A 27,465-nucleotide genomic window follows, 5' to 3' on the forward strand; every position below is an offset into this window, starting at 1 on the left:
TTGAAGAAGGGTCGCTAATTACTCGTACTCGTACAATAGCCCGTTCTTATTCAGGGGGTAAGGGGTGTGTGAAACATATAGACGGACTACAATTACCGGTTGGAGGTCTCCGCGAGTATGTTTGATCACGTGATCCGTAAATTCCGAAGACTTTTGACTGATACACAAAACAGAACAGCATAGGAGCATAATGTAGATACGGTCTATAGGACGGAGCTTGACGTTTGAGACATATGGAGGTATAAAACGGACCTAGAAGAGCAGCTGGCAATCGCGGGTTACTTGTTGGTGTTTCTTTAAACCGCAACATGTTCGCATCGCTCAGATTCTAGTGATTTTGGGGGGATTTGGGATTACCCGTTTCGTATCATGTCACAGCTGCGTCTCAGCTGTTTCCCTGACAACCGTGAGTGCAACTCTATCCTGGGAAGGGAGTGGTTCTGGCATGTGAAGCGGCAAATCATAAGAGTGAGCTCGGTGGTGATGATGGGCTAACTTTCGAGAGAAATACTGGGCTAGCTTTTCAGAAAGTGATTCGACGACGATTCCAGTCGCCTCATCTGCTGATCTCAGAGGCTGCTATCAGCAGCATGTCCTTTATTACCGCCGTTAATCTCGCTCATGTGGTTTATTTTAATGAAACTAAATTATGAATGGGGCCAGATATTACTGTACCCAGTCCGAAGAAAACACAGCAAAGAGCGCAGAGTGCAGGCAAGAGGGTAAAAGAGGAAACGAGCAGTGGAGGCACATTAGGCGACAGTTAAGTGAGACGAATAAGGCGGGACGGGACGTTGTAGTATTGGGTGCTCAGATGTGGATAAGACTGTATTGATAGGATCATTCTCCTCAGTGAGAACAGGCGATGAATGACAAGGGCTCCTATACCCTCTCTACTACGGGCACTCACATGTTCCATAATACCGGTTCTGCTCCATGGCAGTCGTATGCTAACAGTCTCAGTTAAGTTTAGCTTCGGTTGGACACATAGCTACAAGGAGCGGCTAGCCAGACACGTGCTTTGAGCATGAGGGGGATGGAGGGACGATGAGATGGCAGTTGTATGGGGGAACAGTGTGCCATAAGAGTCCCCCTGCGGCTTTTAAATGCACCCAAAAGCGCTCACAAGATCTCCCAATCTCAGCGACTTGGCCCCATCGGACCAGGGACGTTGTCTGTTGAGACCTCCCAACGTTAATTTTAGCCAGCTGGAGTGATTGGAGAATCTGGTAGGCGGTAGCTGGGCCGGTAGATGGAGCAAGTGGAATAATACAATAGGGCCCCGAATGGGGTTGACGGCCGGTCCAATCATTGGTTCCAGCACGAGAGTGCGTCTGCCTGACTCCTTTTTTAGCTCACTTCCAGATTTCCCCATACGTTTTATCGCACCCTAGGGTTCTGGTTCTCTTTCTCGCACTGCATTATTACCTTTGCACCCAAGTACAAGCCCCTCACCAACTTGACTTGTTGCACTACAGACCTCCGCCAAAGATTCTGGGAGAGCCGCGATTCGACATATCGGTTCTGTAGGGATTGCGACGAAGAAGCCGAGAGCCAACATTCGACTATTGCTCAATCACCATTCTGACTACTGACTGCGAAACCGCTCCACAGCTACGATACAGTACATACAGTCACACTCACAGCTCAGATAGAGCTCGGAATACAAGCCACGATACGCTCCATAACCATACAACAGGATAACATAAAGGAGTGGTGGTCTGGTAAAGCATACACCATACAAGGAAACGAGTACTGAAGACACAGACGCAATTTCGACCCGAACTCGACTCACACAACTCATCTGACCGCTCCCCCCCCACCATATCAGCATGTACACCCTACTCCCCAACCAAGCAGGAGGACCACCACCAATCCATGTGAAGCTCACAGCCGAGATTCTGGAGCAAATACAAAACGCCGGCGGCAAGGGCCTCACGGTCTCTCTGTCGGGAACCACCCCATGCATCAAAATCGACAACACAACGTTTGCGGCCCACATGTCGCAGGAGCCTTCGTTCCACTCGCTATACCAACGGAAAGGCGACTCACTGCAGTCGCTGGGCCAGATTGGCCAGAAGCTCGTGCTCAAGCGGTCCTCCGAGTCCCCCAAACGCCCCACTAACTCTGCATCTGCATCTGCATCACCTCGAATGAGAGTCACCCCATCGCCCTCCCCTCAGCCCAAATCGCATCCCTCCTCGCCCGTCGTGAAGACGAAAAACCGCACGCTCAACATTCCTGTGAGCAAGCCGCTGTCACGTGAGTCGCTCTCCTCGCTGCCCATGCGGGTTCTGCATCTGTTGGCTCTGCAACCCACGTCTCCAGAGGTTGTGGCTAACCGCACGAAGAACTCGCTGGCAGACGTGACGGCGCTGTGCAAGGAATATGGTGTGCAGGTCGCCTCAGGGAGCTACAAGCTTGCCGACAAGTACTTCAAGGACCTGCGGTGCTGGGACTGGAAGCCGTACTCGGAAGACGAACGGCTCAAGGTGGTGCAAGCCTCGCGCGAGGCATTTGACCGGCTTAGTCTGCCGGACGACCACCCGGCCCGACGCAATTTGATTGACCCCAAGATCCGAAGAGAGCGAGAACAGCAACAGGCTCGAGAGCGAGAACGGGAACGAGAGAGAGAAAGGGAGAGAGAACGAGAGAGAGTGGAGAAGGAAAAGTCGGACAGAGACTCACGAACCTCTCGAGAGTCATCCTCATCGTCCTCCACTCCTCCAGCTGAAGCTGGTCCTGCTACCAAGCGAGGAGGGGGTATCCTGGTGACCAAGCAGCCTCTCAAGAAACGTAAGGCTGCTACCACAGCCGAGTCTGACCCTGTCAAGAAGACTGCTGCTGCCAAGAAGCCTCCAACGTCATCTACGACAAGTACAGTGAACCGAGAGACCATCACAAAGACCTCCCCATCCTCTTCCTCCACAGCCAAGGCATCCCCTGCTCCTTCTACAGCTTCTACCAAGGCGGGTGCAACGAGCACGACCTCCAAATCGTCACCCGCCCCTTCGTCAGTGGCAAAATCGTCACCTGCACCTGTGGCCAAGTCGTCTCCTGCTTCTTCTGCAGCCAAGTCGTCACCCGCACCTGTGGTCACCACAACCAGCTCTGCGACCTCGTCCTCGGCGTCGCCCGCTCCCCACTACCTCTCATTGGCGCGCCAGTTCAAGGAGTCATACGATGAGTACGTGAAAATGTACAAAACTGTGGCCAAGCAGCCCGGCAGCGACATGAAGAAGTTGCTGATGATGCACCGACAGCTGGAGACGTGGAAAAAGGAGCTGTGGGCTTACGACAAGGGCCGTAGCTCCGAACAGATGCGTCAGAGATCTCCCGCAGTGAAATCTGACCGTAAGGCCGTGAGCACCAAGGACCGGCTGTTTGGCATGAAAAAGGTGACCACTTGACCGGACTACAACTAAACAGAAAAGACATATACCGAGAGATTCGAGATTGGAACATTTGAATATATTTTATTTACGATATCCAAGAGGAGGTCTGTAGCGCTTGCGTGTAACTCCGCCATTGAGTGCAATTGAGACACCATCCATACATTATGTTCATAGATTTGAGTGGGGAAAAATTAACTTTCGAGCATAATGTTGTGATAGTGGAACTTTAAGTGGTTGGGATTAGTCAGGGAGGAAGCGAAGTCTGAAAATGGGTCAACACTGATAGAAAGAAAGAAGCTGGGCAAATTGAAGTTGAAATCTTGGAGACTATATCCGGATGATGCTCAGCGTATCCTACATTTACATGATCCCACGTGTGTGGTTTCGGGTTTTTACCTCACTAGCCTTTTCCGGCAAGGCTGGTCACACGCCGAAACTCAATGAGACGCTCGTGTGCGAAGTTAATTCTATGCAAGTTTGCTATAGAAATGTTTTAAGAGAAGGCGGAGAAGAGTGAGATGGTGTAAATGAGTATATAGCACAGAGAAGTTTCTGATAACGTGATTTTCATCTTGGCAAGTTCAATCACTTATAGGAATTCCGCTATCAGGCGAAGATTTAACAGCCCAACAAAGTACGTAAGGTTACTTGCTTTTAGTTGGCTGCAAATAATGAGTTCGCCCCTGAGTGCATTTTCGGGGCAACCTTGGGTCCGAATAGAAAGGAAGAAAAAGGAGAAGCTCTATATGAGAAATATATGGGCGGGAGTGTCAGAGGCGGGGTACAAGTACGAGTACGAGTATGTGCGTGTATTGTGATAAAAAACTACTGGTTCACATTACTGGATATTGGGCCTACAATGAGACGAGTTGGAATTGTTGACCTTGGAGGAGTGGCATAGCTACATGATGACAGGATAACGTGGGTATCTCCTAAGTAAACTCGGACTATCGGCTGGAGGCTGCCAAGATAGATAGCGCGAGCAACCGTGGAGGACTTAATTACGATACAGTACATACTGGTAGACACTCCCGTGGGGGTACAATACAACAATTCCCATAACCTTGTACAGTACACTCTGAAAGGCTCTCGAAGGCCTATCTGCCTTCCAGACTCAAGTCTATGTGCACGAGAAAGAGGACATATTAGAAGTCAAAGGAATGGCTGTGTGTTATCTAAGAGAGATAGCCCGTTTTTTGACACATTCATTAGTCACTAATGGGCAAACGGTTTCATTAATGACAGTCATACATCCTCTTCTGTGGCTTGCTTGGAGGCAGCCTGCAACGCGTGATATAGTGCATGGATGATATAAGCGTGCACCCTGGGAAGTCTCGGACCGGTTGAGGTTGTTAAGCTGGTCGGAATTGAAATTCGAAGGTATATTTGATTAGTAGTACTCATAATACCGAATGTACAAGTGCGAGTACTGTACGCTACAAATTAGTACTCGTACAAGAGAGTGTATATATGTGAACGAATCTCCAAGAAGACCCTCGACAGTGTACTCCAGAAGAACAGAGCCGTACACACTCCTTGGAGATATTTTGCACTAAGAACTACCAACTACGATGAAGAACAGAATATCATACCAATACAAGCATTCTTGTTCCAAAACTAGTTTCCAGCTGAAAGATCTATTCTTTGATACTTGTACTTACATCACCCGATGTGCACTCTCCAGTTATCGTGTCCTGCAGGATGCTTTTCCGATGCTACAGTGCAAGTTGCGTATATATGTTGATATGCTGCGAGCTGTAGTGTTACAAGCTGGCATATCTGCTCCTGGGGTCAGGGTGATGGGACTGCAAAGTTGTCGCATCTGTCCCATATCTCACTCGATATACTGTAACACCCAATTATATATCAACCTCGGTTCATCTCGGCAAGTCTATTTTCAAACATCAACTAAATGATCAACCAATTACTTTGTCTGATACTCAACCCCCCACTCACCCGGTTTTCCCCATTTTGGGTCACAGTGCATCAGAGAAGCGCGGTTCGAATTCGACTGATGTCAATGAGACCAGTTTTTTCTGTCGGGTCGAAATTTAAAAGTAAAAAATACCGAGGCCTGTAAGGTAACGTAAGAAAGCCAATCTGCCGTGACGGATCAAATAATAATATTAACCGAGGTTATGGAGAGAGTGGCAGCGACACAACATACACCTCATGTGAGAGCTCTAGCACTAGCACAAATACGCCAATGGAGCAACCTCCCAAACTGCATCACAAAGCTCTCTTACCCCATCTGTCTATCTTGCTTTTCTCCGCTCGTAGACGCCGTTGTCGCAGAACCCAAAAGGTAATTTTTTTGACTCATCGCAGGTGCGGCTGCCAACAATGGACATAAAAGAGAACAGAGGGCCGGCTGAGACTCCGTCAACCCCCACTCGACGAACAAACATCGCCAATATTATCAATATGGACGTCGACATTGTTATGGACAAGTTCTGGCCCGGGTACAACCCCGATGGCACCAAGCGAGAATCTTCAGCAGAACGAGGTATGCTCTACAGATCAGAGTCCGGAATCTCTACTCCCCTACCCGTTCCCAACGTCTACCAGCCTCCCGCACACCAGTATCCCGGTCTGGACATCAATCAGAGCAGTACCGGAGTCATCTGGACCACTGAGCGAGCTGCAGAAAAGGGGTTCACCTACCAGGACCCTACGTGGGCTAACCTGGGTCAGGGAGCTCCTGAGGTCGGAGACATTCCTGGTTGCTTTGAGCGACCCGATAACATTGATATTTCCATCAACACCCGAGAATACGCACCAACTTCTGGTCTAACAGACCTCAGAAAGGCTGTGGCTAACCTCTACAACGAGGAGTACCGACAAGACAAGGCCTCCAAGTACACCTATGAAAACGTGTGTATTGTTCCCGGAGGACGAGCTGGTCTGATTCGAATCGCCGCCATCCTCAAGGACTGCTACATGAGTTTCTTCTTCCCCGATTACACAGCCTATTCTGAAATGCTGTCGCTGTTCAAGAACTTTGCTCCCATTCCAGTGCCTCTGGACGATTCGGACAACTACCAGGTCCATCTGGACATTATTGAGAGCGAGCTCAACCGAGGAGTGTCGGCTCTGCTGACCTCGAACCCCCGAAACCCCACCGGACAGGCTCTTCGAGGCGCCGATCTCAAACGACTGCAAGATATGTGCAGAAAGAAGTGTCTGCTCATCATGGACGAGTTCTACTCGCGCTACAACTACGAGGATGGGTGCAACGGAGAGAGTATTTCCTGCTGTGGAAATATCGAGGATGTCAACGTGGACCCTGTGCTTATTCTTGACGGTCTTACAAAGGCTTTCCGACTCCCCGGATGGCGAATCTGCTGGATTCTGGGCCCCAAAAAGTACATCAATGCTCTCGCTTCTGCAGGATCGTATCTTGACGGAGGAGGAAACGCGCCGTTCCAGGCCGCAGCTATTCCCATGTTGGAACCCTCGCTGGTGAGAAAGGAAATGACTGCTCTGCAGCGTCATTTTGTCATGAAGCGGGACTACTGCATTGACCGACTCACCAAGATGGGATTTGTGTTCAAGAAGATTCCTACCTCCACCTTCTACCTGTGGGTCGACCTCTCAAAGCTGCCTGGTAAGCTGAGCAATACCCTTGGCTTCTTCCAGGAGTGTCTCAAGGAGAAGGTGATTGTTGTTCCTGGTATTTTCTTCGATCTTAACCCTCTGGCTCGACGAGAACTCGATGACTCTCCTTACTACCACTTTGTGCGACTCTCCTACGGCCCTGACATGGATGCCCTCAAATTGGGCATGGACGGTATTGAGAAGGTGATACAGAAGCACACTCTGAGCCCTAAGATTTTTGATAAGAAGTTGAATCTGGCTGATGAGCCTGCTCGAGCCGAGTCTCCTGTCCCTAAGAGATAGGGAGTGACGGCGAAGGTGAATTGCAGTAGGCCATGAGCGACAACTAATCTATAAATCAGTATTTTAAAAACAATGTATACAGGTACAGTACTCCTTCCACTAATATTATGATTTCAAACAAAACCTCTTTTCAAAAGGCTCGAATTGTTGTGATTACGATAACCTCTCAGTATTATACGGTCTGCACCACCTGCAATAACATGCACGAATCTGCACTTCCCATGCTCTAGCATCAGATGTAAGAGACAATGTTACGTGGCAGGAAGTGGTGAGTCTTCGTTTCTCGTTTCTTTGTGTATATAAATTGCCATGAGATACCCGCCATGTTACCCCATTGCTGCTTTAGCTTACAGTAGCGGCCGTTTTCAGGCTTAGAGCGATTTGTGGGGTGGATCGAATGTCACCTTGAGCCTTTTAGAGTCGTAAATTTGGTCATGTGATATACCACATGATGAATTAGTCGACGATTTGAAGAGGGAAATACAACATGAGCCACTCCCAAATATAATGGTGTATTCATCACTCCCCACCACTCCACCTCCGCTCAACCTTTGCTGTCACGTGGTCTAATACCATGGATGACATGGAACCTTATTTCCCCAGCTCTTGACCATCATCACTCGCTATACATTTCACTCACAACACAAAACATGTTCGTCGCTACAAACCCAGGCTTTGTTGGGGCTCCCGTGACACGTGCGCTGGTGACGATCGTCGTCTGCCTACCAGTGTTTGTGTCTCTCCTTGAACTGCAGCCCTACTTTGGACTCCAGATGGTGCCTTTTATCACAGCCTACCACCAGTGGTGGAGACTGTTGACGTGGCAGGAGGTATATGTGAACCAGAGCGAAATCATTTTCGCTTCTCTGGCTCTGTATAACCTACGTATCGTTGAGCGGTTGCTAGGGTCCCGACAGTTTCTGTCCTACGTCCTGGTGGTGCTCATGTACACGTCCATCTTTGTTCCTCTCATCAGCGCCTTCATTGGCATTCTTCCGTTTGTGTCGATACCTTACATCCCATCCGGCCCTACGGCGTTGATTTTCTCGCTGCTGGTGCAATACCGAGAACTCGTTCCGGTCGCATACAAGTTCAAGTTTCTGTTGAGCTCAACGTCGGATTCTGTCACCGAGGTGACGCTTACCGACAAAATCTTCCTCAGTCTGTGTGTTCTGCAGCTTACGTGGACCAAGTACTGGGGTAGCATCATCATTGCATTCACCGGTTGGACGGTAGGTGTGCTATTGGATCTGGAGATTCTGCCAGGCAAGGGATGGAGAGTGCCTCTGTTTTTCCGGTTCGACAGCCGACGAGAAGCGGAGCGAATCGAGGCGGTCAGCGAGGAAGAGGAGACCGACACGGCATTCCAGCGACCACTCACCAGACAGATTATCGACACATTTAGATAGTGTCCAGCATAGAACATTGCATTGATTTTACACAACTCCGTGGTACAAAAGAGTAAGTAGAAATAAGGTATATCTTGTTCTGTAGGATGAAAAACGGTTAGCTATTAGTTTAAGCAGACAAAGACACAGAAATAAACTACTTGATAAGTTACTGGATATCAGAAAACATTTTGAGTGCCTCGACAATCACCTCATCGTGCATTCTAGGAGCAATGAGCTGGATGGAAAGAGGAGCTCCCTCGTAGATCTCGGGAGAGTAATGGGCCTGCCATTCGGCATCCAGCTTGTTTCGGGGCTTGAAGTTCTCCGCAGGCTTGTCTGAGGCCTTGACAGTGGAGAAGGGAACAGACACTGAGGCATAGTCAACCAGGTTCCAGTATGACGTGTATCCCCAGTAGTTTGAGGTTCCAAATTTGAATGCAGCTCCGGGAAGAGATGGGGCAATCAGCATGTCAATGCCAGCCTTGTTCCACTCCTGTCTGAGGTTCCACTTGAAGCCGTCTCGCTCATCGTGAGCATGCCACAGCTCCTCAATGTTGAGACGTCGGCAGTTGGGGTTCTTGAGGGCAATCATTTCGATTCGGTCTGTAAGAGGCTCACCCACGCAGTTGAGCTCATCCTTGAGCCACTTACCTCCGTCTGTGAAGTACAGGGTTGTAATGATTCGCCAGTTGTCGGCAGCATTGAAGGGAGTGAAGGGGACGAGTTCGACCTCCACGTCAAAATTGGACTTTTCGATCTTGCTCACGTACTCCTCAATGGCTCGAGTGACCGGAGGATGGGGGGTCACATAGCCATCGTCAGAGTAGTAGCCGACTCGCAGCTTCTTCTTCTTGAAGGTGGAGGGGCTCCAGACAGACCGTTCGGTCACAGGATCATATCTCCAAGTTTCAGCATCGGACATGACCTGCATAAATAGATCGAGAAGCTTGGGAGAGGGAGTCATGGGTCCGATACAGCCGTTAATGGAGTCAGATCCATGCATGGGGTGGTCACACCCGGCAATGGGAACTCTGCCGGTAGACGGTCGAAGACCGTATATGCCAGAACATGCAGCCGGTCCTCGAATGGAGCCTCCAATGTCGGTTCCGAGACCTAGGTGACTGGCACCAAGACCAATCAAGGCCCCCTCCCCGGATGAAGAGCCTCCTGAAGTTAGGTCTCGTTGTAGGGGTTGTAGGTCTTGCCGTGGAGTGGAGACTCTGATTCCAGCGACATGAGAAACTGAGGACCAGTAGTTCTACAGTGGGGGTTGGCTCCTGCATTATAGAGCACCTTAAGAATGGTAGCATCGTCGGGCATGATATTATCCATCTTTGAGGAGACGGAGAAGTGACAGTTCTTGCCTCTGAAGCCAACCATCTCCTTGACCGACACGGGCAGACCATGCAGCGGCCCTACAGTCTTGCCGGTGGCCTCGAGGTGTTCATCCAGCTTCTTTGCAGTCTCCAGAGCCTCGCGGGGGAGCAGCTCGGTCAGACAGTTCGTCAGAGTCTGAGCAATGACGGCCGCTCGCAGAAAGGCGCCTGCAACGGTGACCGCAGACACCTTGGCATGTGCCAACTGATCCAGCAGTTCAACCGGGTCTGTGTTGACGATGATGGCGTCGCTCGGAGCCATCATCTGCTGGAAGACCGGAATCGAGTTTTTGGGCAGCTTGGTAGGTTTGTCATGGTGTTGAGAGTCCTTGGGTGGAGGAAAGAGCTTGTCCAGCTCTGCGATTGATCCGTCTCTGATCTGCAGAAACTTTTCTCGAGACTTTTCGAATGTGAGCACCATTTTTAGGGTGGAAGACGTGTGTGTAATTTCCGTCGACATTTCGGTCTCCCATAGTTATATAAGTACACACTCTCTACTCTCTATGGCTTGTTGATCTGGCTATGTCTCTAAGTCTCAGTGGCCATGCACTACGAGTTAAAGTGTCTGTGAGCGCGCTTAGATGAAAGCTAGTGGGTAAGAGTGCACCAAGATAGGAGCCATTGACAGCGGGGTAGTGCGCTTTTGTTTAGGTCAAATTGAGCCTAGTCTGGGGGGAAATCGGTGCCCGTCATATCTTCCACTCTTCACCAGACCCAAAAACCAGCTTATCGCTACACACTAGGCTATCGTTCCATGGCCAAAAAAAAGAAACGTTGAGCTTGGACGCACATTACGGGATGATCACCGATTCCAAAAGCAAGAACCGAAAAGTGCAAGATACGGCCTAATTGTCCGACTCTCCGCGCGCGGTAGTCTAGACCTATACATGATAACCATTATTATCAGATATAGGAAGTGCATCTCCGACTAGCGGCATGGGGCGGTTGGACGCTCGATTGCCAACCGTTTTGCGTCTAGGCGGTCGCAAACAAGTCATTAGCCGCGTTTCACTCGCTCTGACAGCTGCCGGGACCAACAACCTCTTTCGAATCTCTACCCTACAAACCTACCCGCCAGACCTATCTCACCGCGTCTTTTTGAACCTCGCTCCGTGAGACAATTACCCGCGCTTGTGACTCTAGATGCAGGACAAAGGTCTAATACATATATCGGATACCACGAGGACTGTAGATTAGTGCAACAGTCTATACTCTCTAACTGCCCATTAGTGTGTTGTTGCGGCAGCATGTGTTACGTGAGAAATATTGAAATACACCAACGTCTTAATTGAATCCAACTGCGACAACAGAAACATTGCTCGATCCCCGACCTCAACCCCTGCTCTAAGCTCTGCACGTCCCTACATCTCGCTTCATGCATAATTGTTTTATCTTGTGCAATAGGATTCGCTATCGGAGTCCTATTGCACAGAGAAAGAGTGCCTGAGACATGCTTTGCGAGGTCTGTAGTCACAACTCTGTTCAACAGTCAGCTGTCTTATCTGGAGCTATCTGTCTATGCTCTACCGCGCGGCAATGTGTCTGGTGCTACTGTACTTCTATGATAGACTGGTATGACCCGTCTTTGTGATGCATCGCGGTTGGGTACAATTTCGGCTGACGCGTGCGCGGTTACAGATACAAGTGGCTGCTGTCTGGCAGTCTGCTCAGTCAATGTTACATAACCTCTGAGTCATGGACTGAAACCGACAAAGACTTTGAAATCAATTCTTTTGATTCGATGGCAGACAACCCTGGTGGTCACCACCCTCCCGCCTGGTCATAGGCTACAGTAATCTCTTTGCTCTGGCTTACCGCGCTCAATCAAATGAGACCGAAAAGAGATGACCAGATGTGCTTGTGTGACTAAAATCCCCCAGCGGCTGTGAGTTCGATTCCCTCTCCGCCCACTTAAGGTATACTATGCACTCTAACATACCTCGGTTCCCCGCATGTAACTTTCACGGACCTGCAACTCACAGAACTACCCCAACACCATGAACAAGTATCTAGTGCCCCCGCCCCAGGCCAATAGAACGGTAACAAACCTCGATCTGCTCATCAACAACCTCCGTGGCTCCTCTACGCCCGGAGCCGCAGAGGTCGATACCAGGGATATCCTCCAACGAATCGTCTTTATTCTCCCTACCATCAAGAACCCTCTCAACCTCGATCTGGTGATCAAGGAGATTATCAACTCGCCACGCCTGCTGCCGCCTCTCATTGATCTCCATGACTACCAACAGCTCACAGACGCCTTCAGAGCAACCATCAAAAGAAAGGCCCTCGTCACAGACCCCACCATCAGCTTCGAGGCTTGGCTGGAGACCTGCTTCCAGGTCATTACTCGATTCGCAGGACCGGGTTGGAAGAAGCTACCTCTTCTGGCAGGATTGATTCTCGCAGATTACGACATTTCAGCTGATGGACCGACACTGGAACGAAAACCAGGTTTCCCGTCGAAACTCAAGCATCTGCTCAAGAGGGAATTTGTCACCACTTTTGACCAGTGTCTTTCTATCGACACCCGAAACCGAAGCGACGCCACAAAATGGGTACCTGTGCTTGCCTGCATTTCTATCGCACAGGTCTACTCGCTGCTAGGTGACGTTGCTATCAACTACAGACGGTTCTTGCAGGTGGGTCTGGATCTCATCTTCTCAAACTACGGTTTGGAAATGGGCACGGCTCTGGCAAGACTCCATGCTGAGTCCGGAGGCGACGCTACAACCGCCGGTGGACTCATCGGAAAGAAACTCAAAGAACCCGTTGTGGCTCTACTCAACACTTTTGCACACATCGCATCCTCCTGCATCGTTCACGTGGATATCGACTACATTGACCGTATCCAGAACAAAATTATCCTAGTGTGTGAGAACCAGGCCGAGACCTGGAGAATCCTCACCATCGAAAGTCCAACTGTCATGCACCACCAGGAGTCTGTTCAGTACCTCAAATGGGAGCTGTTCACCCTCTGTATCATTATGCAGGGAATTGCAAACATGCTGCTCACACAAAAGATGAACCAGTTCATGTACCTGCAGCTGGCATACAAACAGCTTCAGGCACTCCACAGCATCTATTTCATTGTCGACCAAATGGGATCCCAGTTTGCTGCATATGACTACGTCTTCTTCTCAGCGATCGATGTCCTGTTGTCGGAGTACGCTCCTTACATCAAGAACAGAGGCACCATCCCACCCAACAAGGAGTTTGTGGCCGAAAGACTGGCCGCGAATCTCGCTGGAACTTCAAACGTGGGGAGTCATCTTCCTATTGATCGCTCTCGAGTTCTGTTCGCTCTCAACTACTACGAACAGCTTGTCACCGTATGTCACGATAGCTGCGTAGAGACCATCATTTATCCCATGGCACGATCCTTCCTCTATCCCACAAGCGACATTCAGCAACTTAAACCGCTGGTGGAAGCTGCTCACTCCGTGATTCTGGCTGGCCTGGCAGTGCCTACCAACGCTGTTGTGAACGCTAAGCTCATCCCAGAGTACATGGGGGGAGTTCTTCCTTTGTTTCCGGGAGTGTTTTCATGGAACCAGTTCGTGTTGGCCATTCAGTCCATCGTTAACACTGTCTCTCCTCCTTCTGAAGTGTTTAAAACCAACCAGAAGCTCTTCCGTCTTGTGTTGGATTCTTTGATGAAAAAGTGCAGAGACACGCCCGTGGGCATTCCTGTGCCACACTCAGTCACAGTATCTCAGGAACAGGAAGACATTCCTCCTACACAGCGAGCTGTGGTAATGCTGGCTCTCATCAACTCGCTGCCCTACGTTGATATCCGGTCTTTTGAGTTGTGGCTGCAGGAGACGTGGAATATGATCGAGGCCACTCCCATGCTTGCCGAAAACGCCCCCAACAAGGAGCTTGCGCATGCCGAGCACGAGTTTCTGGTTCTGGAAATGTGGAAGATGATTTCCGGCAACATTGACCAGCGTCTCAATGATGTGGCCATTCGATGGTGGTACAAAAAGAATGCTCGAGTGCATGGAACGTTATAACCGTGGGAGTAGCCCACAGTTCACATAGAGTAAGATCACATAAAGTAACTCAACAGATTTCAGCAGATGAATGCAAAGAAGTCCCCGAGGAGTCGGACATATCGGTAAAGACGTTAAATGCGAGACATCTCGCGTCTCTGGCGTCTCCGCAAAAGTTTATTATCTGACATATATGTGGGTACCAGGTTGGTGTGTTAGTACCTGTATTGTGTACGACATTATTACACTTTTCAACGAGTAAAATGCATCTGGTGGTCAAAGCTCTCGTGGCGGCGTTCCTGGTGGCCAATGCCAAAAACATCACATTCTCTTGGCACCTTCGTTTCTTTTACTACGTTTTCCGATATTGTGTGCTTCCGGGATGGTTGGGATACGCTGCCAAGGATAAGCCCGCGTCTCCGTTTGCTGAGCGGCGATATGGTACGCGGTGCACATTGATGGATTGCGACATCAACGGGCACAAGAGCAACTCGACCTACTTCTCCGATCTCGACATTGCTCGAACCGATCTTGTTGTCTGGCTGCTCAACAAGTTCTTCCGAGACACCCATAAGGCCAATGGACGATGGGCCTATGTTCCGTTAGGCTCTGTTTACTGCAACTTCAAGAAGGAGATCAAGCCGCTGCAAAAGTACACAATTGTGTCACGAGTTCTGGGCTGGAACCAGAAATGGCTGATTGTGGAATCTCGGTTTGAGATTGGAACCAAGAAAAACCCTGTGGTGGCCGCCACTGCTCTCACCAAGTACGTGGTCAAGGACAAGAGAAAGACGATTCCCCCCTCTGACGCCTTTCAGATGTCTGGGTTTAGTGATGAACATTGTGCTGAGGGTCTCAAGCGGTTTGAAAAGATACAGAGCTTTATGGAAGTGGAGGGGATTGAGATAGAATAGAGCACTCGACCGAAAAACTTTGTGCGGCACGGGACACCATCGGTATGGCATCAAACCAACAATCTGCTGTTCAAAGTTGCTGTTACGTCAGCATTGACAGTCGAAATTACAAGCAACACAACTAGGTATAGTATGTACAGTGTACTACTTGTAAGAGATAGAATCAACGGTGTATATAGAATGCACTGGCTCATGGTGACACCCTTACACTATCTATACACAATAGAACATTACAGTATGAAGATTTCTATATACAGTCTATATTGTTAGTACGTGTGTAATCACAGTGATAGCATCTCGTGTTGCGCCACCACTTGATCACCTCCTGGGAGAAGTCTGAAGAGATCTATAAGCCTCATCGGCAACAGCAGACCCCGAAGAACTTCCTGCTGTACCCTGCATCTCGTAAAACGAGCTGGAGTATGTTGGTCGAGTGTTGACAGACATGGACCGAATAAATTTGGGATTGTTGATATTTGGTCTTTGCGAGCTCATGCTCATGTTTCTGTGTGGGAATCCTCCTGGAAGTTCCAGTGGTTTAGGAACACTGCTGGGGTTGGCAGGTTGTGGGAAAGGCGAGGGAGGGACCCCTGTTGAAGTGCCTGTGCCTGCTCCAGCTGATGGAGGGGGCGCAGACGTCTTTCTCCACAGTTTGGGCAGCTCAAACTGCTGGTACTCCGGATACACGCATCTGTCTTTGAACCAACGTCTGATCCTGCTTTCGATCAGTCGAGATATTTTCTCGGCATTTTGCAGCTTCTGGGTGCTTCCCACCGACGACTCAATCTTCCATTGCAGCTCGTAGTCGGGAGCAAATGACACCAACACCCGGTTGGCTTCTCCGGAGTTGAATGCCGACCGAATCGCCACAGTCAGTGTACCACTAAACTTGACGAGACTGACGGAGAGTGAGACAGGCACAGAAGCAAACTTGGGGATGGGGAAGTTGAGCAGCATCTTTGTCTCCACTCCCAGCTTGATTGTATCTTCTAAAGACACCTTAATCTCAGCCTCCAGATCACCTGATTCGTCCTTGTTGACTTTACAGGCTCCAAACTGTGGAAACGCGTCGCCAATGTCAAGATCAACCACGTTAATGGTGTCGAGAAAGCCTGGAAGTTTGTCGGACTTGAGAATCTCGTTGAGCCGTTCCAGAACCTCATCGTTGCCTCTCACCTCATCTCGCAGCTGGTAGAGTGCCTGGGCCACTAGTACGCTGAACCAGTCCAGGGACTCCGGCTGGTGGGTTTTTGTGTTGTAGTAGGTCTTTTCAAGAATCGCGTCTGTCGACGGGTTGCCTGTAGGTAACACCTTTGCTGTTCTTCTCTGCGTATTGATGTCGGGTTCTGTCTGGTCCGAGAAGATGAAAAAGCGCACGAAGATGAGTAGTACCAGACCGACGGAAAACTGTCCAAGCATGAACCCCGTCAGAAATGGCCAATTGATGATGCCCTCGGACGCCACCGCAGGCAGTACAAACTGTGACATGTGGTTGTGTTGATCTTGTTCTGTTACTGTACTGGTCGTTGCTGATTAATCTTGTGCTATATTTTACAGTGCATAATTCAGGAGCGACGTTAAAGTTTGGAATAGGGCAACATTTTATGCACGATATCAAAATTATTTTCATACTCTTCCTGTAGAAACAGAACATCATGGCCCGAAAGAAGAGTGCTGCCAAAAAGGCCCGAGAGGCTGAGACCAAGGGAGTCGACGCTCCCAAGGCCGAGGCGTCCTTCGAGCCCAAAAAGAAGCAAGCTAAGATCACTCCTATGGACTCAGACTCGGAAGGGTCTGATGAAGAGGAGGAGGCTGCCTTCACCATTAACGAGGACTACGCCCGACGATTTCAGTACAACAAGGAGCGAGAAGAGAAGGTGCGTCTTGAATTGATGCACAAAAACGGTGAATTTGACGACAAGAACAGCGACGACGATGAGAGTGATTCTACCTCTGAAGATGAGGATGACAACGCCGATCTTGCCACTGAGGAGGTTGATGCTGCTATCGCCAATGTGATTGCTACGATCAGAAACAACCCCGGCAAGCTGCTGGAGAAGAATGTCAAGTTCTTTGACGAGATCAAGGAGGGAGAGATACCCACTGCCAAGAAAGAGAAGCCCATGTACCTGAAGGACTATCATCGACAAACCATTCTGGACGGTGGTCTGACTGCTGAGGGCGAGTTCCCCGAAGGCGAGAAGCCCTATGCCATTCAGCAAGAGGAGGACCGAGCCAAGCTAATCTCTGAGATGCATGCTGACAACGATGATGAGGAGGATGAGGACGAAGATGGGGAAGATGGGTTCCTGACCAAGCGAAAGGAGCAGCGTGAGATTGAGGAGGTCGAGCTGCCTGATCCCGAGAAGGACGGTGACGGTTTCCTTGACAAGTTTGTTTCTTCCAAGGCCTGGATGACTAAGGACGACAACCCCACCTATAACGAGTTGGTTGAGGATGAGGAGGACGAGTTTGACGAGAAGGCCGACGAGTTCGAGCAGGAATACAACTTCCGATTCCAGGAGGAGGACGGAAAGGAAATCATTTCCTACGGTCGAAACCAGGACACTGTGCGACGAACTGCCGAAAACTCGCGAAAGCGACAGCGAGAGAGCAAGGCCGAGCGAAAGGCCGAGGAGAAGCGAGAGCGAGAGGCTGACAAGGCACGGTTCAAGAAGCTCATGGTCAAGGACGTGGTCAAGAAAATGGAGGCTCTCAAGAAGCACATTGGAGATGACGCGTCCAAGTTCACCGCTGAGGACTTTGAGGGTGACTTTGACGATACTGAGTGGGACCGAAGGATGCAGCAGGTATTCAACGACGAGTTCTATGGAGATGACGATGCCAAGCCTACCTGGGACGATGATATTGACATGGGTGGAATTGAAGTTGAGGAGAGTGACGATGATGATGAGGAGGAGGAGGAGACCGAGGAGAAGACTCCTGCTCTTTCCAACCGAAAGCAGAAGCAGCTCGAGAAGCAACAGAAAAAGAAGGAGGCCAAGGAGATTCTCGAGAAGGCAACAGCCTTCGTTGAGGAGAACGTGGATCTTGCTATTGAGAAGGAAGAGGCTCGAGGCCGAAAGCCTGTACGAGAGGATAGCGAGGCCCCCAAATTCAGATACCGAGAGGTGTCTCCTGAGTCTTACGGTCTTACAGCTAACGATATTCTCATGGCTGATGATAAGCAGCTCAACGAGTACGTTGGTCTCAAGAAGCTTGCATCCTGGCGAGGCGCCGAGAAGAAGGCCAAGGACCAGCGTAAGTACGGCAAGAAAAAGCGTCTTAAGGACTGGCGAGAGCAGGTGTTTAAGAAGCGAGATGCTCCTACTGACGACGAGATCATGGCCGCTCTTCAGAAGCAACAAAAGGGAAAGCGAAGAAAGTAGATGTGAAATAATTATTGAATGGTTTAGCTTGGTTAAGTGCTAGGGTATACTGTAGTTTCCATTAGCGCGGGTTTGAACAAGGCCCCTGGTTTGGTCAAAGCCCGCGTCTTCGTTGGATGCCCTTGTTTCAGCAAAAGTAGCTAGTGTATATCTATCAGATAGTACAACTGTAATTAGTACTTGTACTGTTGTACATACTGTAGTCAGGATATCCCCAAGTTACGGAGTCCGAAGGGTGGCGTTGGTGGCATTTAGAGCAAGTCGGGGGAGTGGACTGTCTTTGGTCCGTCAAATGAGTCGTCAAAAGACGTCAAAAGAGTCATCTACGATATTTATTTAACAAACGCGATTTCATATGGCAGTCTATGGGGAGAGGGTCCTTAGTTTGTTGCGTGCGTAGTTAGTGTTGGCTCAATGTATTCCCCTCAGCTTCTTCGGCCAGAATTCCGTATTTATACCAGAATAGTATCTGGGTGCAGATAGTTACTCCAAGTTCCACGGTATTTGACGATGTTCCGAGGAGATAGCCCACTTGGATTACGTGCTTGGTGCAACTGGAAGCGGTGAAACCGCTATTCTGTATCCTCAGACAGTAGCCACTTGTTTCCTTTTAAATCTCCTCTATCTACATGGGGAATGATCCGGGTCATGTTATGAAGAGGGAGGGCCCTTAGTGGCGAGCAGGGTGGTTGGGCCAAATGCGGCGTCCCCGGAAGACACGAGGGTTAGCGTGGATTGGAAGGCCATCAATCGGCTGGTAAATTACACAAGTACAGTACTGTAGATACAAGTACTGTAAATACATATGGGATACCTGAAGCGACTTGAGACGTGAGTCATTCCAACTTGCTCCATCCACATACGTTTCTCTTGTCTCTTGTACTGTGACTGCAGCTCTTCAACAAGATCCGAGGACAGGGGACAAATATTATACGCTAGAGTAGCGAAAGCTGACCAGTGTTTGAAAGAAATGAACAAGAGGGCGTCTTCTTTGTCTGCACACAAGACACACCGAGAAGATTGGGCCTCGACAGTTTATTGTGGGCAATCTTCTTCAAATGGCTGCGATCTGGTGCTACCGGAGATCGGACCTACAAGTAGAGATCAATAGCGTTGATGGTACTGCCCTGGTACGATGGTCAAACGACATCAACAACCAGGTACGATACTGCACTTCAAAAACATGACACGTTTGCTACGTCTGTCAAAGCCTGGAAAAAAAAAAAACCAGAATGTCAGACAAACCCACATAACAGGGCGCTACCACCTCCCTGATATGACAGGCTATTAGTGTGAGCCCGTCACATTTTCTGGTGTACAAGAACAACGTATCACTCTTGTATACAGACACACACGGTGTCACTTACTTTGCAATTTCAGCTTTTTTCCGACTCTCCTGTAGATTTTCGCCCGGTGTAAGTACAGTACCGGTAGAAGTACAGTATCTACAGTATCTACTTATACTTGAATGGTGTACTCGTAAGTACACCCTAATTGGGTCACTTGCGCCCAACCTTTCCAGCATTACACCTGACCCCTACTTTTAGGGGCAAGCGGCGGCGGATTGCGTGATATTTATGTTCTTCTCCAGCCTAACTCTTGCTATTTGTAGGGTATCCTTCAAACGCATCGGAGACATCTCCGTGTCTCGCGAACCTGTCACTCAATGTTCTATTTTAGTAGCTCAAGTTTGTCTGTCGGTGTCGAGCAGTGTATAGAGTGCCCACTGTATATGAGAAGGCATACGTTAGATAAGTCATGTTAGGCAATTGCAGTACGATACTGCACAGTTGCAGCTGTTTCTCAATACAAGAACAGGTGCTGTTACAACTTACAGGCGACGTGACTACAGTACTTGTATCGTACCCTGTGCAGGTGATACCAAAACGCTTGCCCCATCAGCACTAACAGCTACAGTAGTGCAGAGACTAAAAGAACGCTAGCCCTTATTCGACGCTAGCGCGCGGAATATTTACTTGGGGTGGCCCTCCCTATCTGTGAGCCGTAGCCCGCCTCTGCCTACCGTCATGGTATAAAGGATTTGAGACGACACGCTCTCCCCCTTACAGCTTCCTTTTTTAAAGTCTACTATCTTTGCTCTATTACTGCACAGGTTGATTTGGACGCACGTTGATCAAACCCAAGGTGTATTGAGAACAACATCCAACATCACACCTAATTACAAAACAGCATTTTGTACAATTTCTTCGCAGCACATGTACAATGAACGAGATCCCGTGACTCTGGAGGAAATGTCCGACGACGGATCGGACCAAGGCGGCATCGGAATCGTGCAGAGGGGCGAGCCACAGGTCATGGGTACTCCAACCCCCTCCACTCCGCAACAAGCTGGCTTTCTGAGCAACCTGGGAAGCCCGGTTCCAGGCACTCCACGACCACAGACCACCCCGGAAGAGGCACCCAGCGACTTTCTGCCCAGCCAACAAATGGCCACCATGTTCGACAAGGAAGCCACCACAAGGGTGCAGTTCATGGGAGACTCGACTGTCGGAGTGATGGGAGAAATATCCCAGTTCAAGGGCAACCTGGCAGTCGAAGCGACACGCTGGCCAGTGCTGTTCATTGCTTGTGGCACTCATATTGAAATGTTTGCCGCAGACGGCTCTCCTGACCTCGTGGGGGCCTTTTACGCCGAACCAAACATCGTGACAACCGAAATGAGAGAAGGAGCCGTCCGACCAAACTCACCCCACGATATCAACATGCTCTCAATGGTAATTCTGTGCGGTCACGAGTGTCTCGTGGCGAACTATGATGACGGAAGAAGTGGATTATGGGTCGTGAGCCGTATCATAGCAGAGGTACAGGAGGGAGTGAGCCGGTACTTGCCTCACGTGACTTTCAAGAGCGACGCCAGTGTCTGGGGAACAGGGACCAGTGGATCTTTACTTGCATTGAGTGACAATTCTCGAAAAATTGACATTTACGATCTGGCCAGTCTCGCAGACAAACTCCAGGAAAAGCATTATGTTGATAGAGTGAATCTTTACAGCGACGAAGGAGTTGAACAGGTGCAACTTCCTCGATACAGATCCCCTCTAATGATGAACAACATCCCTTCAATATCCATAGTTGTTGATGAAGACGACGCATTCTACGTTACAGCAGGCACGATTGGTTACGAGGTAGCCACCATAAAGTTCTTCACAGGTGAACGACTCGAAAAGTGGAAACAGAGCTATTCTGAAATGGACATAAGGCCGTTCTCTCGTTCTCTATCCTCCGAGTCTCTGGACTCAATTGTGGATGCAGCAGACGAGTCGTGGGAAGACTCTCATATCTACAAACCATTCGAAGGAGGTATTTGGATTCATCGGAACTCACTGGGAACTCATGTGTGGACTGTGACTACTGTTTCACCACGAGCATTCAAACAGAGTCCAACATTGTACGAAGTACATGCCAACAAGTGGGCCAATGAGCAACAAGTGGCTGCTCAGCTCCAGAGGGACTCTTCCAAGGCCAAAAATATCTTTGATCCTCTGCGACCTTTCTATCCTGCTGTCAGATTCACTCATTATGACATTCCAACCTGCCCTCTTCAGTCTGGAGGTATTCAACCATCTGGTGTGCAGGCTCTAGCAGGCATGTTTCCGGCCATGGGCGTTCCTACACCAGGGTTCAACTACAAACCCCACTATTTACTTCCCCAGTGCAAGAAGGAGACTCGAAAGATGACGCAATGGTATGAGAGATATGGCATTGAGAGGGTCGAAGATAATGCAAAAAATTCAGCAAGTTCTGCACAAAGTTGGTCAGACGAGGGTGACTCGGAGCAGACTAAACTGTCAGATACTGATGAGGGCGCGCAGGAGCCGCCTTCTGACGCACCTAACTCCCTCTACGAACATGAGGTGGAACGAGAGAAAAAGGAGAGTCCTCTTAAGGACCTGTTCGTCATCGTCACTACTCATCGATCTCTCTACCTCTGTCGACATGACGATCTGTTTGTGAACGGCGCTTGCGCCAATGTCTTTTCCTGGGAAGACATTTACGGGTTTGGAGAGCAACAGTTTGACCGGCTGAGTTTTGCACACTACATCCCCGATCTGTGCGTGTACATCTGCGGCAGCCCCATTGGCGCTGTCTCTGTCTTTCGTCTGACACAAAAGGCTGGGGTATTTTGCATGAGACAGGAATGGGCGTTTCCAGACACGTCTCAAATCCTGTTTTTTACTGACAGATTGCGACTGTTGGCCGGAGTGGCTGTTGCGCCCATCCACACGTCTATCAGAGAGAATGTAATAGGGTCACGGGAAAGACAATGGAATGAGCCTTGCTTACGATACAGAGTCACTCTAATTTACGGGGATGGATACAGAATCAATTATGAGATTAGTGGGGACGAGGACAATGTTTGGATGGTATAAGAATATAGAGCATAATAGATATATATATATTTGAAGTGTATATAATGTGGACTACAACTTGGGCACATCTCTGAGATGCTCGATCTTGATAGGGACGCCCTTCTTAAAGGTGATAATACCCCGTTCTCCCATGCCCCAGTCCATGACGAGCTTTTTGTGTCCCTCGGGAGCTGGGAGCGACTCGATAACCACAGGCTCGAACTTGCGCATACCCAGAATCTCGCTCACCTTCTTTTCCTCACAATTATTTTCCACCAGAGCCTTCAGAAGGTAGTACTGAGGAGGGTAGAGCACGATTTCTCCTGTCTCGAACTTGTCAAGTGCCTCTTTAGGTCCCAGCCACTCCAACGCACCTTTATTGAATTCCCCCGACTTGATAGCTGCTTCCGAGGGCATCTGGACGTCATGTACAAACGTCGATGAAACTGGGCAGATGTAAAGGTGGTTGATGAATCGTTTGTTTGTGACTCCGGTAGGGGGAGTGGTCCAATTTGACACAGGCAAAAGATGAGCATAAGGCTTGGTCAAACCCAGTTTCTTCCACACGGGCTCAAACAGCTCTTTTTTTTCGACAAACGGCTTGTCGCAACACAAGAGTCCCGTCTCCTCGTGGGTCTCTCTGATTGCACAGTACTCCAGGCACGGATCTTTGGCATCCAGAGCTCCTCCTGGGAAGACATGGCTCGCGGGAAACGATCCCTTTCCCGGACGTTTGAGAAACAACACCTGGTTGGTGGGTTTTGCATAAACCAGCAACGAGGCCGAAGATCGTACTAGGTTGTTCATATCCTTCTCCTCCTTCTTCTTAGTGTCGAGTTTTTTAGCAGCAGACATATTGAGGATTTCTGTGGGGTGGGATCAAGTACTGACCCGTCGTGCAGTATATATGCATCGGCCGTATGCCGGGGTCTGGGATGTGGGGTATGGAGGAGTAAAACCAGTATGAGACCCCATTAGCCGAGGTGTCTCACAAATATAAATCTGTTTACACTAAATATAAACGGTTAGAGTTACCAAAAAAATTTACGGTTATTTGGCTCAGAAATCACATCTAGCAGAATACAGGTCGAAATTTCCCCTGATTTAGAGCACGTGACTCGACGAGAAGGAGAACATTCTGTTCTGCTTGTGCCAGAGACTGCTGTAGGCAACAGTATTGTACGTACTACTGTACCTGTACAAGAACATTGGTTCAATGTGAAAGCAAGACAAGAAAGTAATCCCAGGGGTTAACGAAGTTATATTATGGAAATTGCAAAGTGGTGATTGTTCGAGTATAAGTAGTACAGCCAAGAGGTGACCAAAGAGTGGGATGTGGGGGTAGGCTGAAGAGATACCACGTATTGTAGTTACCGAGTGCCCCGATTTCTTGTTGTTGGTAGCGTCCTTGAATTCCCATGTAGGCCTTCTCTTGCTAGAGGTGGTGGCGTATTCTGCTCGAACAGAAAACAATTGGCTTAGTTACACATTGATCCTTCTTACTCTGTGTGTGTAGGTGATATTGGACCTGTCGGCCGTCCAGGCAACGCACTGGCTCTGGGAAGCGACGGATCCAGTGGTGGTCCAACATAGAATCAGAATGTTGAACAAGGTCCACTAGAGGTAGACGGGGAGTGTGGTAGCCCAAATTACCGAGTCCAGCAACATTCTTCGAGCCTGGGGAAGCGCTTGGATGCCCCCAAAGTCGATAAAAATCCAAGGTCACCATAAAAGAGATCGGGGCAGGGTCTTGGGGATTGAACTTGATTAGAGGCAACAAAGCCAGGCCGTCTTCAATCTTGAGAGTGTCCACAGCTCCCACGAGAAGAGACTGTTTTAACGAATCTTGAATCCAGATACAGCTACAAGAGTAGACGTGCTATATTAATCTCTGAATGAGGATGTACGGATTTCTCCAAGATTGTTGGGGCACCTAGAGGATAGATCAAGATGCAATTGAGTCATAGAACAAAGATATACCGTGGTACCAGTACAAGTGCAAGTACAATTAAAATATTAAACGTCTCATTCTCTTTGCACTTAGGATTCGACCTTTTCGTCAGACTGTAAATCACTGCAATTAGATATTCTGGAGCTACACTGTCGGGCTTGAGGAGGAACGGGTGAGTGGAGAAGTCATAAAGAACGAAAAGAGAGAGAGAGAGAGAGAGAGAGAGAGAGAGAGAGAGAGAGAGAGAGAGAGAGAGAGAGAGAGAGAGCTCAATACAAACAGCTACAGAGAACGGCGGGGCACCGCATGGTGAGCTCTTAAATATTGACAAGAGGTTCTTAAAAATTGGAAGGCCGATCTTGACTGCAGCCCAAGAGGAGAATGGCTGTCGCCGTGATACAACTACCTTGTACAGTACAGTAAGTACCGCACAAGGTATTTGTAGCTATGGTACAGTGTTATCTTTATGTCTGAAGATACAATAGACTTTAAATATGACCAGTGCACATGAACAGTATGTACATCACACCAGTATCGTACAGTACCCATTCTACATCATACAATGTACCGCTATACAGGTTTTGTACCAAGAAAACAGCATGAACAATTACCGGTAGATAATCAGCTAAAGACATGAGTTTGAGACATCTACTGAAACCCTTGGGCACAATATGCTGAGGTAAGACACTTCCAGAAATCACGTTGTTTATTATTTACAGCGCTTTTTTTGAGTGGCTGAGCGGTTGAGCAGTTGGGCAAGTAGAGACAAGATCACGTGCTATCGTTGGTGGTGTATCAGTGTTTTTATCGATGGTTCATCTGTGATCTGTGACTGTACTTGTAGATTGGATGTTGAACATATAATCTGCGCCACCACTTGTTTCATTCTATCTCTTCTTCCCCACAAAATGCTCCGTGGAATCACGTTTCCAGTCTGTCAACACCACCTTCTAGAAGTGCCAAGTATAGTAACCCTAATGGGTCAACTAAATGGGGTGTAGCATACTCAAGCTACAGTACAAGTAGAAACAACTCAGATTTGAGCGGAGCATGTTGGTCAATGGGAGATACAGTATCTACGGTACTGAAGATGACAACGACTAAGTACCCCCATGACATGCAACAAGTTGCGAAATACAAAAATGGTATACTGGCTCAATAAAAGCGGCGTTCTGCCCACTACTTGCTCTTCCACTCACTCACCTCATGTACAAATTCAGGAGTGCAGACATGCATGGTTTGCGCAAAGGGAGATCAAGGAGTACCTATATCATGTGATTGAGGGTGCTGGGAGAATGACATAATTCAGGCAGTGAAGGAGGAAGAGCCGTGGCCGCGAAGGGGTATAGGGATGATGGTGCTGTTCTTACGTGTCTGTGGTTTTGCGGCGCACCAGCAGTAGATACTAGCAGGTAAACATCGAAAGACACTTTTTCTAAACCGACTTGAAAACCTCCGTCTACACCGTCTCTCGCACAGCCCCTTCTACTAAAGAATTTGCCACCCCTTAGACCCGTCTCCACTGCGAACCTTGTTGATTTTCAGACTACAAGGTGCGTCTTGTTGCAAACTACAAAATTAAGCACTCCCAAATTGAAGGTGTGCACACACAACAGACAGACACACAAAACAGCACACAGTGCACAACACACGCACGAAAAAACCAAACGCAGCTGCTTCACAGCACACAAACACACGCTACTCACCCACACACAACACTTTTGAGAAATGCCCCAACCAGCGGATCTGCGAAGAAAACTCGTCATTGTCGGCGACGGAGCCTGCGGCAAGACCTGTCTGCTGATTGTCTTCGCGAAGGGCACCTTCCCGGAGGTGTACGTGCCCACCGTGTTTGAGAACTACGTGGCCGACGTGGAGATTGACGGCCGACGAGTGGAGCTGGCCCTGTGGGATACCGCCGGCCAGGAGGATTACGACCGACTGCGACCCCTGTCCTACCCCGACGCCAACGTCATCATCATCTGCTTCGCCATCGACAGCCCCGACTCGCTCGACAACGTGCAGGAGAAGTGGATCTCCGAGGTGCTGCACTTTTGCCAGGGCGTGCCTATTCTGCTGGTCGGTTGCAAGGTCGACCTGCGAAACGACCCCAAGACCATCGAGGAGCTGAGAAGAACGTCCCAGCGACCCGTCACGACCGAGGAGGGAAATGCCGTGGCCCAGAAGATTGGCGCCGGCAAGTACCTGGAGTGCTCTGCCCGAACCCACGACGGAGTGAGAGAGGTCTTCGAGCATGCCACCCGAGCTGCCCTGACTGCCCACGGCCAGAAGGGCTCCAAGAGCTCCAGCAGAGAGGGCAAGAAAAAGTGTTTGATTTTGTAAGCGGTTTGCTGCACCTAGCTGTACAAGGACTTTTTTTACAAGATCTGGGTCCACAATCCCCATTTCACCCCCAACCCCCCCACCAACCCCCATATATGAGATGTTAATGAGACTGGACTGGTTTGGAGGTCATATTCCACTTCGGCCAGTTGTGGCCAGGATGGAAGTGTCAGATCAGCCTCCAGTCAGGAATCGAGATAGTAGAAATTAAAGAGCAATAATCAGTACTAATTGTAGGTGTGGGTATAGTACGATAGTGTCATGGCTTTGTAGTGTGTACCATGATATCGTACATCGTACATTGTACTTGTATGCTTATATCTCATGTCCTTGTACAATTAGTACCTCTCGTAAACCCACGATGACTCCTCCCTGAACACAGTTCTGTTTAGAGCTTGATGCAGTGTTCAACAAAATTACGTAGCGGTGATTTCCTGCTTATAA

At 49.1% G+C, this 27,465-nt stretch overlaps 12 protein-coding genes across 12 annotated transcripts; 8 read left to right on the forward strand and 4 right to left on the reverse strand.

The window, feature by feature from the left end:
• Nucleotides 1-1,832: 1,832 nt before the first annotated feature.
• Nucleotides 1,833-3,410, forward strand: YALI1_D00848g (uncharacterized protein; the record flags this gene model as incomplete). The annotated part of the gene is made up of 1 exon (XM_502257.1): nt 1,833-3,410. The coding sequence occupies one exon, from the start codon at nt 1,833-1,835 to the stop codon at nt 3,408-3,410; it is 1,578 nt and encodes a 525-aa protein (XP_502257.1).
• Nucleotides 3,411-5,738: 2,328 nt separating this feature from the next.
• YALI1_D00888g (uncharacterized protein) lies at nt 5,739-7,295 on the forward strand (the record flags this gene model as incomplete). Its single annotated transcript, XM_502258.3, has 1 exon — nt 5,739-7,295. The coding sequence occupies one exon, from the start codon at nt 5,739-5,741 to the stop codon at nt 7,293-7,295; it is 1,557 nt and encodes a 518-aa protein (XP_502258.3).
• A 578-nt stretch (nt 7,296-7,873) lies between these two features.
• On the forward strand, nt 7,874-8,704 carry YALI1_D00909g (uncharacterized protein; the record flags this gene model as incomplete). Its single annotated transcript, XM_502259.2, has 1 exon — nt 7,874-8,704. One exon carries the CDS (start codon nt 7,874-7,876, stop codon nt 8,702-8,704), a length of 831 nt encoding a protein of 276 aa, XP_502259.2.
• A 148-nt stretch (nt 8,705-8,852) lies between these two features.
• YALI1_D00929g (uncharacterized protein) lies at nt 8,853-10,522 on the reverse strand (the record flags this gene model as incomplete). Its single annotated transcript, XM_068282557.1, has 2 exons — nt 8,853-9,853; nt 10,090-10,522. 2 exons carry the CDS (start codon nt 10,520-10,522, stop codon nt 8,853-8,855), a joined length of 1,434 nt encoding a protein of 477 aa, XP_068138658.1.
• A 1,537-nt stretch (nt 10,523-12,059) lies between these two features.
• On the forward strand, nt 12,060-14,075 carry YALI1_D00951g (uncharacterized protein; the record flags this gene model as incomplete). The annotated part of the gene is made up of 1 exon (XM_502261.3): nt 12,060-14,075. One exon carries the CDS (start codon nt 12,060-12,062, stop codon nt 14,073-14,075), a length of 2,016 nt encoding a protein of 671 aa, XP_502261.1.
• A 242-nt stretch (nt 14,076-14,317) lies between these two features.
• On the forward strand, nt 14,318-14,968 carry YALI1_D00973g (uncharacterized protein; the record flags this gene model as incomplete). Its single annotated transcript, XM_502262.3, has 1 exon — nt 14,318-14,968. The coding sequence occupies one exon, from the start codon at nt 14,318-14,320 to the stop codon at nt 14,966-14,968; it is 651 nt and encodes a 216-aa protein (XP_502262.1).
• Nucleotides 14,969-15,286: 318 nt separating this feature from the next.
• On the reverse strand, nt 15,287-16,456 carry YALI1_D00995g (uncharacterized protein; the record flags this gene model as incomplete). The annotated part of the gene is made up of 1 exon (XM_502263.3): nt 15,287-16,456. One exon carries the CDS (start codon nt 16,454-16,456, stop codon nt 15,287-15,289), a length of 1,170 nt encoding a protein of 389 aa, XP_502263.1.
• Nucleotides 16,457-16,623: 167 nt separating this feature from the next.
• YALI1_D00996g (uncharacterized protein) lies at nt 16,624-18,357 on the forward strand (the record flags this gene model as incomplete). The annotated part of the gene is made up of 1 exon (XM_502264.3): nt 16,624-18,357. The coding sequence occupies one exon, from the start codon at nt 16,624-16,626 to the stop codon at nt 18,355-18,357; it is 1,734 nt and encodes a 577-aa protein (XP_502264.1).
• Nucleotides 18,358-20,573: 2,216 nt separating this feature from the next.
• Nucleotides 20,574-22,748, forward strand: YALI1_D01036g (uncharacterized protein; the record flags this gene model as incomplete). Its single annotated transcript, XM_502265.3, has 1 exon — nt 20,574-22,748. One exon carries the CDS (start codon nt 20,574-20,576, stop codon nt 22,746-22,748), a length of 2,175 nt encoding a protein of 724 aa, XP_502265.3.
• Nucleotides 22,749-22,799: 51 nt separating this feature from the next.
• Nucleotides 22,800-23,582, reverse strand: YALI1_D01066g (uncharacterized protein; the record flags this gene model as incomplete). The annotated part of the gene is made up of 1 exon (XM_502266.1): nt 22,800-23,582. One exon carries the CDS (start codon nt 23,580-23,582, stop codon nt 22,800-22,802), a length of 783 nt encoding a protein of 260 aa, XP_502266.1.
• Nucleotides 23,583-24,162: 580 nt separating this feature from the next.
• Nucleotides 24,163-24,456, reverse strand: YALI1_D01075g (uncharacterized protein; the record flags this gene model as incomplete). Its single annotated transcript, XM_068282558.1, has 1 exon — nt 24,163-24,456. The coding sequence occupies one exon, from the start codon at nt 24,454-24,456 to the stop codon at nt 24,163-24,165; it is 294 nt and encodes a 97-aa protein (XP_068138659.1).
• Nucleotides 24,457-26,406: 1,950 nt separating this feature from the next.
• Nucleotides 26,407-27,021, forward strand: YALI1_D01094g (uncharacterized protein; the record flags this gene model as incomplete). Its single annotated transcript, XM_502268.3, has 1 exon — nt 26,407-27,021. One exon carries the CDS (start codon nt 26,407-26,409, stop codon nt 27,019-27,021), a length of 615 nt encoding a protein of 204 aa, XP_502268.1.
• Nucleotides 27,022-27,465: the final 444 nt, after the last annotated feature.

Source organism: Yarrowia lipolytica, chromosome 1D (assembly GCF_001761485.1).
Source record: "Yarrowia lipolytica chromosome 1D, complete sequence".
Taxonomy (NCBI): Eukaryota; Fungi; Ascomycota; class Dipodascomycetes; order Dipodascales; genus Yarrowia; species Yarrowia lipolytica.